General features: G+C 38.8%; 1 protein-coding gene across 1 annotated transcript in view; it reads left to right on the top strand.

Moving 5' to 3' along the window:
* Positions 1 to 13,999, top strand: part of pcsk6 (proprotein convertase subtilisin/kexin type 6) — an 88,183-nt gene extending 74,184 nt beyond the window's left edge. Inside the window, exons 19-21 of the mRNA XM_053513624.1 lie at positions 286 to 415; positions 7,602 to 7,714; positions 13,334 to 13,999. Coding sequence (XP_053369599.1) covers positions 286 to 415; positions 7,602 to 7,714; positions 13,334 to 13,431 — 341 coding nt within the window. The 3' untranslated portion in view covers positions 13,432 to 13,999. The remainder of the gene's footprint in view (positions 1 to 285; positions 416 to 7,601; positions 7,715 to 13,333) is intronic.
* The last annotated feature ends 1,917 nt before the right edge of the window (positions 14,000 to 15,916 follow it).

Genomic DNA, 15,916 nt, shown 5'->3' with positions numbered 1-15,916 from the left:
AGTGCACAGTGTGTTAGGATGTATATTGGATGTGTGTTTGTGACGATATGTACTCTGGAAAGAGGTTTCACATTTGTAATTAAAGCACTTTATGACTTTTCCTTCCCAAGCAGTAAAGCAAATAATCCCTAATTTAGCCCCCCGGCTTTAAAATGAATTATCTTACATTTTCAGTATCATGTTGTCTATAATATTTTTAATGAAGACATAGTAAAGAGTTATAGGATCAGGAGATCAACGTTGTTGTCGTAATGTTATCGATCCATCCTGTGTTCTTGTACGTAGGGCCGGGCATGGAGGAGTGTCTACACTGCTCCCGTGACTTCCTGCAAGAAGAGTGGCGGTGCGTGCCCAAGTGCAGCCCTGGGCACTACCCGAGCGACAGCATAGGATTCCCGCAGCGGATGTGCCGCAAGTCAGTGTCATGTATTTATTTTAAGATCTGACGGTTTATAATTTGTTTTCTAATTGGTTTTTATTGTAGCCTGAAAACATCGTCAGGAATGAAGCTGCTATTTAGGATTATTTTGCGATAACAGAAACACAATTATTGCTAGATTGATTATTCGATTTCTAGTTAAGCTGCCTTTTATTTGCAGCATAATTATGCCACTGGGTTTCATCATCCATTGTTAAAGAGTACTCCGTGATTAGACTGTATGTTTTAAATTGTTGGAGTTGTGATTAAGTTTTTATAATTAATTTAATGCTGTTTAAGGAATATGTTGAGAAATTTGTTTATTTCCATTATAGTCAGTCAGCCAGTCTGATTTGGCTTTGTTTGCTTTTTACTGAAGCTATGAAGTAATGTAAGGCTATGACCACATTCCATTTTCTTTTTTTTTTTTTTTTATCATGAACTGCATTCACTTTTTTAGCAATGATGGACATTGTCATTGTTGTTTAAGACACAGTATTGCCAGCTCAGGAACAATCCATAGATTAGTAGCTGTGGATCGGAGTAGGCTAATGTACCACATAAAGAACACCATAATCCTGAAGTCGAAAGTGGGTCTCGGACAGCCATTAGCATCCGGTTTGCTGATCACTACACAGCCACAGGGAACGGCGAAGTTGTCAATGCTCCATGGCTACTTTCACATTACCTAGCCAAATCCAATTTGTGACATACAGTGGATCAGATTTTTTTTTCTGGCTGCCTGAAAACACAAATCTCATGTTTTTCAGGTATGATCTGAGTCACTTTCATTTGCAGGCCTATATCAGATATATATCCGAGACCTGGTCACGAGACTTGAATGGGAACGGTTAGATTGGAATTGCTTCTGCATGTTAATCATCAGTCAGCATTGGCAGCTAAAGTGAGGTGTCTGGCTTTCATCCTTCTTTTAAGCTTCAACAAATCCTGCTTGCCATCCTCCAGAGCGAAATCCCAAGCATAGTTTTGCTACAATTGCATCAGTTGTTTGAAATGAATTAGAGGCCACACAAATATGAGGTGTTTTAGCCCAATGCAAGCAAGGACGTACGATCTGCACATGCATGCCGTTTCAGAACAGAAAAACATATACATTAGAGTCAGGAAAAAAAGGAAATCGTCATTATTAATGTGAACAATGATGACATGCAAATCCGATCTGGCCAAAAAACTAAAATGCGCAGTGTGGTTTGAAATCTCACGGCTTCCTTATCAAGGCAGGAGGGCAAAAATGTCTTCACCAGAATCAGGGGACAGGCCCGGTTAAACTCAGGAGGCTGACCGACTGACTATAGCCAACCTGGAAACTTCTAAAGCGGAGCCAAAGCAGGAGCTGATCCACACACTGCTAATTCTCCGACCTTCACTTCCCGTGGACCTGCAGAATCTCCGCTGTCTCCTTCTGTCTACTATCCTCATTACCTCAAGTAACTGAGGATCCAATGCATCCCCTTCACAGTTTTGCTTTCTGTCAGGTTTAAAGATAGCTGATGGATCACATCATGAACAGAAAGGTCAGGAACAGGAACCACACTAATAGCAAAAGGACAACAAAAGCCAACCAAAGTTAAACACAAAACCACCAAATGAAATAGAGAGACAAATCAGAAGACATTAACATTAACCTGGTGCAGCTATAATCAGAGACATGTGACCAGCTGTGACTGATGAGAGATGTAGTTCAGTGTCAGTTCTGGGCCAGGGGTAGCTTAGTGGTTAAGGCATTGGACTACGGTTCGGAAGATCCCAGGTTCAAACCCCACAACCACCAAGTTGCCACTGTTGGGCCCTTGAGCAAGGCCCTTAACCCTTAACTGCTCAGATGTGTAATGAGATAAAAATGTAAGTCGCTCTGGATAAGGGCGTCTGCCAAATGCCTAAATGTAAATGTGTCTCTTTGGTTCTTATGGCTCTTCCTGTTAAAGGGTTATTTCAATGCTTGTCGTTTATACATCATCATACAGTGTTAGTCTGTCTTTTTTTTTCTTCTTCCTTTTTATTACTCTCTTGCTTTTATATTACACTAGCAGCAATCTGTGCCTGATTTTAAAAGGTAATAGCCTAGATGTTGTTGAAAAACTATGGCAACCTCAGAGACATTCAGGAGATTTGAATAAAGAATGGCACACCTAAAGGAATGATTTAAGTAATTGCTTAATCTGCATAAATTTGCCTGCATAAATATTGATTCAAATGTCAGACTTAAGTCTGTGGTTCTTGGTATAAAAGCTGGTATAAGAGAACGCATTGTTCTTTGGAATTATTTAGCAAATTTAAGCAGACTATGCCACGTAGTACCTGCTTTGTCAATGCTGGTCTTTCCGTCATTACAGTCACCAGTAGCTCATTTAGAATCGCGAAGTTTGCCAGCTTCTTTTTCGAAAGATTGCTTTTCTTTTTGTGCTGTAACTACTAAAAACAAGGAGTTTCCTGGATACACATACACAAAGACTTATGAAAAACTTGAATTCCAGGAAAATACACACAAGGTAACTAAAACAAGACCATGCAATAACCAAGAACATGAAACAAAAATATACACAATGCACGATTAACTAATTACAGTCCTAGACAAAACAAAAAACAATGAACTAGGAAAATTAAAACTAAATAATAAAAGAAGCACATGATGAACTAGGAAGAAAAACATTACACACAAGCAGCAGTTGTTATACTAGGAACTGTAAAACAGGCAGGGTTTATGACAGCAGCACCATTCTGCTTGCTCTCCATCATTTTTTTTCCCTGATCATATATAAGCGTCCACAAACATGGGCATTTCATACAATAAGAGAAACAAAATGGACCAAACTAATCATTTGTAGGGTCTTTGACCTAGTTTCATAGTGGTACATGGTATGTGGCATATCCCAATTCATTTCTTATGGTTTATAATAGAATCGGCATAGGAGAAAAATAAATAAATACATAGGATGGATGGCATGGTGGCTTAGTGGTTATCACTGTCTTCTTGCATCTCCAGGGTCCGGGTTCGATTCTCGTTTCTGTGTGCATGGAGTTTGCATGTTCTCCCCCTGCTTGGTGGGTTTTCTTCTGGTACTCCGGTTTCCTCCCACAGTCCAAAGACATGCAGATTAGGCTAATTGTCTTTTCCCAAATTGCCTGTAGTGTGTGAATGCATGTGTGAGTGTGTGTGGCACCCTGTCCAAGGGTTACCCTGCCTCATGCCCCAAGTCTCCAGGGATAGGAGGCCCAGGTCCCCTGCGACCCCCTATACAAAATAAAGAGGTCTAGACGATGAGTGAGAGTGAGTGAGTGAGTAATAAATAAGATTGCCCACCTTTTTGATGAGCAGGGCGCTCTGTGAAGCAGCCATCTCCGACAACCAAAAATATGTGGTCCTGTTCACAACACAGACACAGTAGAAGAGAAAATGAACTTAAATTTGTAAATATTGGCTGTGACAATTTTATCTAAAACAAGGTTATGTAGATTAATGATGTCTGTAGCAAGTTTATGAAGAATTGTTTAAGTACTTATCAGGTGAAACTAGACTAAAATCACCTCCATTAGTCTTGTGGCTGCAGAGCAATATTAAAGAAGCAAATATTGGGCATGACTCATGACTGATCATCTATATTTGCAGTAAGGGGAAACATATATTTTTTTAATAAATTACTTCAAACCCAGTAAAAGTCAGTGCTATTTCAAGTTATTAAGCAATTTAGGGATATGCACTAATAATATAATAAGATAATATAATCTTCTGGTACATTGTGGGGTAGTGGTTAGCACTGTGGCCTTCGAGTCCCACCTTTGGGTCTGCATGCTTAATCAATGAGAGGAACACAAAAAAAAACTCATATGAAGAGTACGCTTCGAAAAGAATAAACAGAAGCAGAGTGAGGGAACAATGCTAACTACTGCACCACTGTGTACCACTTTCTTTTCTTTCTATTTTTCCCCTAAAAATATTAAGTTAGAGATTTGTGATCAGAAACCACCTTCTACAGAAAGGCTGAATTTACAGCAATATCACCACTTCAGGTCACTTCAGGTCAGTATATGGTCAAGAACTGAAGGTGCTGCAACCCTCTGGCTTATAAATCGAGAGGTTTACTGAAAGATGTCTACTGAAATATGTTCAAAGTGAATAGAAGCTTTCAAAGAAGGTCACGGATTGTGAATGATCTCTTCTGGAGGAATGAAAAGGTTATGTAGCAAAGTGAATCCTGTGTGTGTAAGATATATATAGAGAGAGAGACAAAGTGAGTGAGGGACAAAGTAGGGGTGACAATACCAAACAGCCATGAAATAAAAGCCGCATTTGACCCTGAGGAAAAAATTTATAGAAAAAGGCCAAAACCGTGTACGTCTGCAAGAACGACAATCACACCATAAAAAGTGTGACTGTTCCCCTAGGTCATGACGAGAAAGCATTAATGTTAATGTATGCGCCAAAGTTTTTTGTGGGAGGTTTTATTTCCCGCTGCTGCATCAGTAGCCAATATGAAGTACAGTACAGTTCAGACCACACAACTGAACCTGCAACACTAGCGTAACATACAGCAGCCTGTCCTGGTGCACCTGCCACATATTTACTTTAAATGTAATGATTTTGTTGCTAAATAAAGTAGATCATAATTTTAGAGCTTTTTCAATTTATGAACTTTCAGGGTGTTTGTAAAAGTGCTTTATTAGAGACTTTGCATTAATTTACCCAGATTATACTAGCTACATTTTAAAAAATATATATTTTTTTTTGTATAGTGGAACCTTGCATTGTGAGTAACACGCTTGTACTGTTTCTTATAACACACGTGTGTGCGCATGTAAAGCAAAAGAAAGTCTCATTAGAGAGGTTAAAGATCCATTTTCTTTCTCTCCCTCAGCATCTCGTTATGTGTGCGCGCACATAATTTTACACCGTGCCCCTTTATACACACTCTCGCCTTTACACCCAACCCCCTCCTCCTCTCGCCTTCACATACATAGATACACACACACACACCCTGCTCTACACCAACAACTCTGCTCTGTCGCAATTCTTTTTAAAGTGCAGGTTCATTTTACTTTGCAGCAGTTATTCCGTTAGTATGCGCTCGCGCGAGTGTCATTAACGATGTTCCTTGCTAATTTTTCCGATAAAACAGTCTTTCCGTTAGTGTGTGTGTGTGTGTGTGTGTGTGTGTGTGTGTGAAACTCAAATAAGAGAGGAGAAAGCTTTACTCCGTAAGATGAGAAAAGGGAGAGGGGGAGGGGCTGATTCCTCCTCTCTTCTTACTTTTGCTTCACACACATACACACACACACACACACACACACACACACACACACACACACACGCTCTTTGTAAGTAAAGTACAGTGGAACCTTGGATTATGAGCATAATTTGTTCTGGATGCGGGCTGTACACACACGCATACAAATACAAAATAAAATATGGTTTACGCACACACATGTGGTCACATTGTTATAGTAAACAGTACACGCGTGTTAATTATGCCAGTTAGAGACGCGCCCTAAGAGCGAGCAGGTGAGACAATTACCCACAATTCTGCAGCGCAAGAGAGAAAAAACATTAGCTCAGTTATGATCACGTGACGCCCGGCGTCAAAACAAGAAGTGCATGCGTGATACATGATACTCAGTACTTGTAAACAAAGACTTATTTGTTTTTCAAATCAAAATCGATTAAAAAAGTAAGAAAGTAATAAATGAGATGTGGCTCAAGACTTTTGCACAGTAAAAATATTAGATTAGTATATCAGATTAGAGTCAACTTTACAGTCATTATGCAAAGTACAGTACATGTACAAACACAATGAAGTGCGAAGTATACATGGCTGTATTTGTGTATTTTGAAAAGTAGGGTTATCCAAATAGAATTATGCATCATTACAGTAGATCTGGAATAATTTCCCCCATGTTATGCATATTAGTTATTTATTTGCATTTTTTTTCCTTCAATTTTGTCTTCCTGGTTTTTTTTTTTTACTGCAGATTTAGTCTTGGTCAATTCCCACTCAATAGACAGCTTTGTCCTTTGATATAGAACCTAGTAAGGGTACAAGCTGACATGTGCTTCCTCTTAAAAAAAAAAAAAAGCCATCCAAGTGCATCATCAGCATCACATAGCAGCACATCTCCCTCGGGAGAAAATGTTTTGCCTTCTTTAACATACACTAATAGCTCAGTGATGCCCACAAATGGCTAATGTCACTGTGATTAACAGGGGAGATAACACTGCCAACACTTTTTGGTTGCGCAATTATAGGAACACAATAATCTTTTTATAGAAACTGTAACCACTGTGTGTTATTTTGCCTTTTGACATTGTTAATCATGCCTCATAGATCATGCTTCAAATAGTGAACTGACAAATTCTAAATTCCACCAGCTAGTGTAGCTAGTACTGTCTTGGCATCCAGTAAACTGGACAATGTGTCAAATTCATCAGTTTAACTTTACATTATCACACTGTGATGTTTTAGCATATTTTCCCTATCTACCTACTGAAATTACTTCCTAGTTACGCCACTGTATGTAAGGCTTTTCTCTTTCCTAGTTATTAGACAAACACCACAGTTTCCCATTGCTGATTACGATGTCAAATAATCTCAGCAGAAAGCCATCTTAATACAACATACAGCATTCTTAATTGGATTTGTCTACGCAAACATGGAATGGTCCAGTGGGGAATAAATAACATACTGTTTGCATAGAATTATCTGGCTGATACTAGCTTCATCCTAGTAATACATTTTGGATGAAGCATTATGATGAATAATGATTCCGCAAACAAACCTTCTGCCTCGCCAAATTTAACTCAACATTTTCAATCCCATAAGCTTATTCTCATCATATGATTTTCTTGCCTCCTGGCCTTATATCCGAACGTGTGAGAATGTGTGTATCATACCAATTGCGGAGAATCAGTGGAGCAGCCAGAAGGGTTCAGTGTGCCAGCCTCGGTCAGCCCATGCCCTCATCCATATTAATATCATGATGTTCCAGGTTTATTGCCTTGCTTCGTTCATCCATGAAAAATAGGAAGTTAAAGTTGATTGTTTTTTTTAGATTTTTAAAAGAAAAAGAAAGAAAGAGACAAATGTGAAAAATGTTCTATGAAGTGAAAGCTGTTTACAAATGTTGTTAGTTTTTACTCACATGTGTGTGATTTGCATGTTGTGTTTTGCAGATGTGAGGAGAATTGTATCAGGTGCCAAGGCCCTGGAACAAGATGCACAAACTGCAGAGATGGATACAGCCTGCTCAGCGGAACCTGCATATTCCACGCCACCTGTAACAATAGTAAGCACAGAAGATTTAGCAAGGCTTAAAACTTTTTGCGAAACCGCATTGCTTGGTTGATATGTTTCATGTGCACTGTTGGATATATCGCCTCCGGCACTCCTTGCTATTTTAAAAAGCTCCTCCGTCTGTAGACTTTTTGCTTATATGGGGAAAGGGCACACAGCAGGAAGGCTGAAAGTGACACTGCCATGTCCTCGGGCAGTTTATTGGGTTTTACTAGTCAATTGAAGTTGATGCAGGCTTGGTGTGCTGTATATGAATCTCATTATTTGACTGAATATAGATCGTTGTATTTTTATCCAGTGGTGGGCAGAAGCATGCCATGTATTAGAGTATAAAACAGGTGATTTTACTAATTAGTTCTAGCGTGTCTGGCTGAAGGGTTGTGCTGCTTAACTAAAAAACTATAGAAAAATTAACTATATGATGATGCTATGCAGATTCTGGAGCCATGGGTCATCTTCAGACCTAAACCCAATAGAAAACTGTTGGACAATGGAGAAGAAGGCAGGAGCAGTAGAGAAACCATCTTCTGTACAGACAGACAAAAAGATAGACAGACAGATAGAAAGAAAGAAAGATAAATATATATGAAATTGAGGCAAATGAGGATGATATTCAGTGTTAGACTAGAGCACATCGAGAGCAGTTCAAGTCACAGCAGTGCAAAAAGTGAGTGGTGCAAGACTGAAATGTAAAAAGAGAGTCAATGCAGATTAGGGTACGCGATGAATAGCTAAATATAACCATGAACACTGAGTCTGTTTCGAAGAAGAGCAGTAGTGGTGGATGGACCATCCCACCCAGAATTCCAATCACGTCCTCAGACACCATAAAGAGTTGTTAAAGCAGCATATGGCCCTGGGAACGGTAGAGCACTTCTGTGATAGAAGTCTGCCACTGAACATGCTTTTCTGCACAGCAAAAACATCATACAGTGGGTGTCTGGTGTTGGACATGATGGACAGCATTTTGCTTAAAGGTCATCCTTTCCAGCACCACCTCCAGTGAGCTTAAAGACAACCACAGATTCCGCTCTTCTAACTCCCTTGTTCAGTCGTGTTGGTCCCTGCTTTTGAGGTTACCTCCCGAACACACTACAGCATAGAAGGGAAACGATCTTCAGGAACCAGGACGGAGAAAATGACACCAGAATATTGCAGACTCTTTTTGACTCTTTTCATTTAATTTCTTATTTGTCACAATATTTGACAAGTGGCTACTGCTGTAAATTACTAATTTTGTTATTGAATTGAGCTCATTAAACCTAAAGTATCTCTCCATAATGACAAATTAAGTGAATAATGTGTTCAATTACCCGGTACTTTGAAACGACAATTATATGAAAAGATTCCAGGGTGATGTTGCATCTAGCCATCTGCCTTCTGTTATTAGGTTTGTCAATGATTACAGTGTTTAAATTATTGAGGAATGACATGCCAAATGTTTTTTTTTTTTTTTTTTGTTAGATTTGAGGTTCATAAAACATTCTTTTGGATTATGCATCCCCTTTGTGTTTGTGCATGTTCTTTCTTAGCGTGAAGGGTTTCCTATGGGAACTCAAGTTTCCTCCCACAGTCCAAAGACATGCGGATTGGGCTAATTAGCATTTCCAAATTTTCCCTGTAGTGTGTATGAGTAAGTGAGTGTATGAAGTGTGTGTGTGTGCTTGTGTGCCCTGTGATTGATTGACACCCCTTCCAGGGTCTATCCCGCCGTGTGCCTCGAATACCCTGGAATAGGCTCCAAGCCCACCATAACCCCCGGGTACAGGTTGAGCAGTATAGAGAATGATTGAGGAGAGTAATTTTAAATTATTGGGATCATCCATCAAAAAGTCCCTTTTTGTTAGCTTTTACTGCAAATAATAATTTAGCAGAATAAGTTGATGTTAATATAAACTTATCCCTCATTACAGCTTGAATTACAGTCTGAGTAGTGCTGTTAAACCTTATATAAAATCATGTAAACCTTTTAAGTTACGAGATTTGAGCATTCAGCATGGTGTAGTAAAATCTAAAATTGCCGGCCAGATGTTCTGTTAGCGACTTAAAACATCTGACCAGTCATGATCTCACTCTCAATCATCATCTATACCGCTTTATCTTGTGTACGGGGGGGCTGAAAAATGTTGAATATGTTGAAAATATTGAAAATTTGGAGGTTTTTTTTTTTTTTACTTGTTTAGCAATCATGTAAGGAAGGATTTTAATGGCACAGACCTGTGCTAGGCACGGATTCAGCGCTGGAGAGCTGCAATGTGATGCCGTGCTCTGACACACCATTTTTACAGCTTTGTTTTTGCGGCTTCTTTACCAGAGAGCTTTTAGAGGCCACTCGAGTTTTAAATCGTCTCCAACAAAGCCGCTTGCAGATGACTCAACTATGGCCGGAGGAAGCTGTGTCTCCTAAGACTTGTTCAATAGACAGAGAGAAAATCAAGTACAGTAAAACAGACAGCGAAATACAGGCAGGCAGAAAAGTGAACAAGAAGAAAAGTCACAAAGGAAAGAGAGACTTTATTGAAGAGAGTAAGGAACGTAAAGGTATGGTAGAGAGAGAAAGAGAGAGAGAGAGACTTACAACAAGTGAGAGGCAAGGAAGAACCAAGGGATTTGGATAATAGGGGGTATGGTGTATAAGAGGATGTGAATAGGCAGTGCAGCAGGGTGCCCACAATGCTGCTTTGAGAAAATTCTATCCCACACTAACCCAAAAAATCTCTTTTATCCAGACTTACATAACAGCACAGCTGGGCTGACCAGGCCAAAGAGAGAAAGCGTGGAGACAGAATAGGCAGGGCATGAGAGGAAGCAAAAGAGAAGAGAATTGTAAATAGCAAGACACCACTGCAAATATCAGTCAGGCAATAAGGCAGATATTAACATAATAGGCACATAATAGGATGACGAGCTGTTCAGTTTAAGCTTTTTAGCATTTACCTGACACAACATGTTTGAGGACCTTTAAGTTCCTATAAATAGTTATAGAGCTTATACAGTAGCTCACGCAATACATAGGTTGTATGCAAAATACATAAAGGCATTTGCCAGATGCCCTTATCCAGGGCGACTTACATTTTTATCTCATTAGACATCTGAGCAGTTGGGGGCCTTGCTCAAGGGGGATAATAACTTGGTGGTTATGGGAGTTGAACCTGGGACCTTCTGAACCGTAGTCCAATGCCTTAACCACCGAACTACCCCTGACCTCTATATTTTAGTATAAGTGCTATTACATTGCTTCCTTAACATACGTTTCCATTCCATATATACACAATATGACTAAGGAATTATGGACACCTCTCCATCACCCCCATATATGGTTATTCCCCACACTGTTACCACAATGTTTGCAGCATAGGATGCCTTTGTATGCTGTAGCTTTACACATTTCCATTACTGGAACTAAGAGGCTCAAACTTGTTCTAGCATGACAATGCCCCTGTGCACAAGGAGTGGTTGTCGTACTGCACAGAGCACTGACCTCAACCCCAATGAAGGTCCTTGGGATAAACTGAAACACTAAGTGCACTCCAGATCTCCTTACTAAACATTGCCTCTTGTGAAATCATTACAACCATGCTCCAAAATCGAATAGAAAGCCTTTCCAAAAGAATGACGGTCTACGTAAGTGTAAAGGTTCAACAAGCACTTATGACTGTGATGGTCAAACTAATTTACTCTCACTTGACACCACTTTATCACAGGGCACACACATACACACTCTACGGCCCATTTGGGAAAACCAGTTAGCCTAATCTACATGTTTTTGGATTGTGGGAGGAAACTGGAATACTGGGAGGAACCCGCACACAGACCTGATGTAGGAATTGAACCATCAGACCTGGAGGTGCAAGGCGACATTGTTAACCACTAAGCCACTGTGCCATCTGCAGAATCAACTGTGAATTTTAATTGTTTGAGATTATAAAAAAACTAAATTATTTTTGTCTTCTAAAGACTCCCTGCCATGAACAGGTTGAAGTTTTTCCTACCCTCAACACACTTGGTCCCACTCATTAAGGACTTTAGTTTAAAATAATAAGGGTTTTGTGTTGAATAACACATGGTAGTTGTGGTATGCTCAAGTTTGTACCATGGCATTTCACGATACCACTGACAGGAATAAAATTGGTTTAATCAGTCCCAGCCAGATGTTATTTGCACTTCCTTTTTGTGTGAGAATCTAGTTAAAGAGAATTATGTACAATATTACAGAAATAGCCCAGACGAAGACAAAATGCAAAGAATAGTTCAATAACAAGGCAAGAGTCAAAACACAGAATCAGAAGTTATGAAAAAAAAAAAATCCTTAGGATGTTCATGAACAAGTTGGCAAGACTGCACATTAACTGAGATGTTGAACTGACTTTATGCTGCATTTCACTTTCTTCAGTAGTGTCAAGTCAGTGCCCCGAAATTCTATCATTTTCAACCTCCACGCATTTAAGCTACAAAATGAGAATAAATATGAATTCCTCAATTAGTTATCTATCTAACCGTGACGAATGATGAAAAGCAGTGAAATGTATATTCAGTGATGCATGTTTTCGAGGCTCATATATTTGTATGTTGATTGATAAGAAGCATGGACTCTCATACAGAGCATTACTTGTTTAAAGGTTAGCAGTGCTGTGTGCAGCCATGTTGATTTATGTTAACTTACTGAACTCGAAGTTGAGGAGAATATGCCTAGTATTTCTAGGGATTTCTAGTTACGGGTGCGTTTTCTTTAGTTTTTCCTAGTCGAGGTCAGAAATAACAAAGGCAGGATTATATTGGATGTAATCCAGACGTGTTTGATGGGTGATATAGGAGTAAGGATTCAGTGGAAGGGGACATGGAGGTGTAATGTCTTGAGGGGATGTGACATTTATAAACTGGCACTGTAAACTCTTACTGTGAGACTCGGTTTCATTGTCACTTTTAATGCAGTTCTTTGCACAATTAATACTATTTGCACTGTTGTCACTTTGCCACACATAAAATTCCACATCAAGGTTGCACGGCAATTAACTTCATTTCATTTATTATTTTTTGTTGTTTTTTTAACTTGTGATTTATCTTCTTCTTTGTCTTTCGACTGTTCCCTATTAGGGGTCACCACAGTGTATCATCTGCCTCCATCTAAGCCTGTCCTCTGCATCCTCTTCTCTCACACCAATTAGCTTCATGTCCTCTCTCACTGCATCCATAAATTTTGTGATTTATATCCTTCCTATATATCTTGTAATTTTGTTTGTTGTTGTTCTTAGCATTGCATTAGTAACTTTTGGTCAGCTCTCACATTAGCCTGTGTCTACTGACCTATATGTACATATATGTAAGATGTACAGTGTCTACAACCTGTCTTTGTGTTATTGTTGGATATGTGGAATTTTCTTTGGGATCAATAAAGTATCTATCGATCTATCTATCTATCTATCTATCTATCTATCTATCTATCTATCTATCTATAATTAACACTTGTGATACTGTAGTAGATTTAGATGAGATGGTTGATAATGATTATATGATATTTTGTTTAAAGTGAAAAAGTGGTCTAACTCTCTGTCTCTCTCTCCCTCTCTCCCTCTCTCTCTCTCTCTCTGTGTTCTGCTCTGCTTTCTGAAAGCGGATGAGGTGTTCTGTGACATGGTGAAGTCTAACCGCCTGTGTGAGAAGAAACTCTTCCGCCAATTCTGCTGCAGAACCTGTTTGATGACAGGATGAACGAATAAAGAGAGAGTGAAAGAGACAAGGACAGGTCACTTCTTTTAATATGGCTGTGTTATCTGATGTACATTTCTAATCCAGTTATATCTGTGGATTCACACAAAACCGACTCCTCATTTTAATGAAACCCTAAACGGGTGCTATCCGATTGCCATAAGGTTTTTGTTTTATTTTTATTTTTTTACACCTGTCTGTTTTATAAGCCTTATAAAAAAACATGTATAAAATGTTTATTTTTTATTCCAATATGATATTACTGAATATACCGCAGTTGGGAGTTGTAAACCGTTATTAAGGATAAGCTAAAGGGGCCGCATCCTCAGTCAATCGATTTCCCTGTACTGGGATGAATTGATGGATATGATGCCAGGCTAATTGTTTTAAACTTCAATAAGTGAAGAACCTCTTAAACAAATATGTTCAGCAGCATCATTTATCAAGAAAGATAAATTACTACCCCAGTGAAGGTATTGTATATACTGGAGTGTGAATGTAATGTTTAAACTATTGGCTTCTATACCAGTGGCAGAATAAATGAAATGATTTTTTTGCCACCAGCAATAGATTCTGTCTAATGCATCTTTTCTTCTCCATGAACCCTGTGCCCCATGTTGTGAAATGCATCACTCTCACAGTGACCTTTTGAAGCAGGAATTTGGATCCGGGTGTTTCGCTGGTAAATTGCTGGCACTCTAAAGTGTGCTATTGCTAAAAAAAAAAAAAGAAAAAAAAAATCGAGCTCATGAACTTTTCAAGCATGTTGTTTGAGCACTCTTCCCTGAACGAATGACTGTGTTTTGTCACAGATGAGGTTGCATCCATGATTTGACAGACTGGATATTGAACCCTAAAGACGACTTCCTTATTTATCCTGTCACTTGTTTCCCACACTCCGTGGTAAATGTTTTGGACCTAATGTGGTTTTTATGGGTGGGATCCTGAGTCATCTATTACCAGATGCAAACATCATAACAGCAGAAAACGGGAGATGTTTGATGCAAGATCAAGTGTGTTTAGTGGAAGTGGGAAGTAAACACGCAGATGAGGTTTAGCAGCTGTTCATGTCTTAATCACAGATTACTCCAGATACATGGCCATCCATATACTGTAGGCACCGAGTTTATCATGCGGGACTGTGTTGGTGTTATTCTACAACCCGCCAGGCCAATGAGTCACTGCTGTAAAATTATTTAGATATTCCACACAATTCTCTGTAAGGCCAACAACAATTTTCCATATCAAACTTAAACTAATAATATTAAAATAGCCACTAAGTCTGTGATCTTTATCTGTCCTTTAAATTGTAATTTTAAATTATTTTTAAATAATTTTAAATTTTTTACAGAAACATACAGTAAACTTTATACTACTAGGAAAATTTATACCTGTTGTTGTTCATCATGTGGCAACAGTGCAGTGCATAATATTTCATTTAAATAAAATTTTATATGTCGCAAAGCAAATTTACCGAATAAAAAAAATTTTGGAAATGAGATCATGTATAAATAATAATCATCAGGTATGGTATTAATCTTGGGCATGCAAAGCTAAAGCAGACCAGATTTTGTGCTGAGCAAGCCGAGGGCGACGGTGTCGAGGAAAAACTCCGAGATGGCAATAGGTAGAGAGGAACCAAAATCAACAGGAACCCATCCTCATTTAGGTGATAATGAATAGCAGGGCTTGATCTCCAGTCATAATGTGTTGTACAAAACTATATATGGGAATTCCAGTCCTGAACTATTGAGCAGCTGCAGTCACAAGTCATCAGAGAACAGCAGTCTGCATCAGCGAGTCCAACACCATCTTCATGGTCAAGTGGAACCGTCAAGCACAATATAATATCAGGCAGATATAAGCCAAGAACTTCAGTTTTATGATTTCACATCAAATATCATAATGGGAAAAATATGTGATCTCAGTATTGTGTCTTGGCTGTTGGTTGCCACACGAGCTGGTTTCAGTATTTCTGAAGCCGCTGATCTCAAGGAGATTCCATTAAAAAAAGAAGAGGTATTCAAAACCAGGACTGGAGGTCCAATCTCACCCATTACACCTGACTATTAACAGATAAGTTAAATCAGCTGTGCTTGGACAAAAAAAACAGCACTGGATTTGAACCACCCTGATCTAGAGTTTGCATGTCTTGTTTGTGGCAGAAGAGTGGCAGGAAAGTTTCGAGTTTTGTTAAATGTTAATTTTTGAGATATTATAAAATTAGATAAAAAATTTCAAGCAATTGACTGTACTGTACTAGTAAAAACATTTTAAAAAATCTTATCATAATGGGTCTCAGTTTTCGGCAAATACGACCAATTACATTATTTATTTAAAAAAATGCAAGCAACATTAAGTACGCTGTAATTCAGTAGTTTGTAGATCCACCTTTAGCAGAAATAATTTGAAGTAATTGGTTTTCTTGTATGACTCTATCAGTCTTTTACATCATTGCCTAAGAATTGTGGCATTTCACCAGTAATGA

The sequence above is a fragment of the Clarias gariepinus genome, chromosome 15 (assembly GCF_024256425.1).
Source record: "Clarias gariepinus isolate MV-2021 ecotype Netherlands chromosome 15, CGAR_prim_01v2, whole genome shotgun sequence".
NCBI lineage: Eukaryota > Metazoa > Chordata > Actinopteri > Siluriformes > Clariidae > Clarias > Clarias gariepinus.
This window is presented reverse-complemented; position numbering and strand designations above follow the sequence as displayed.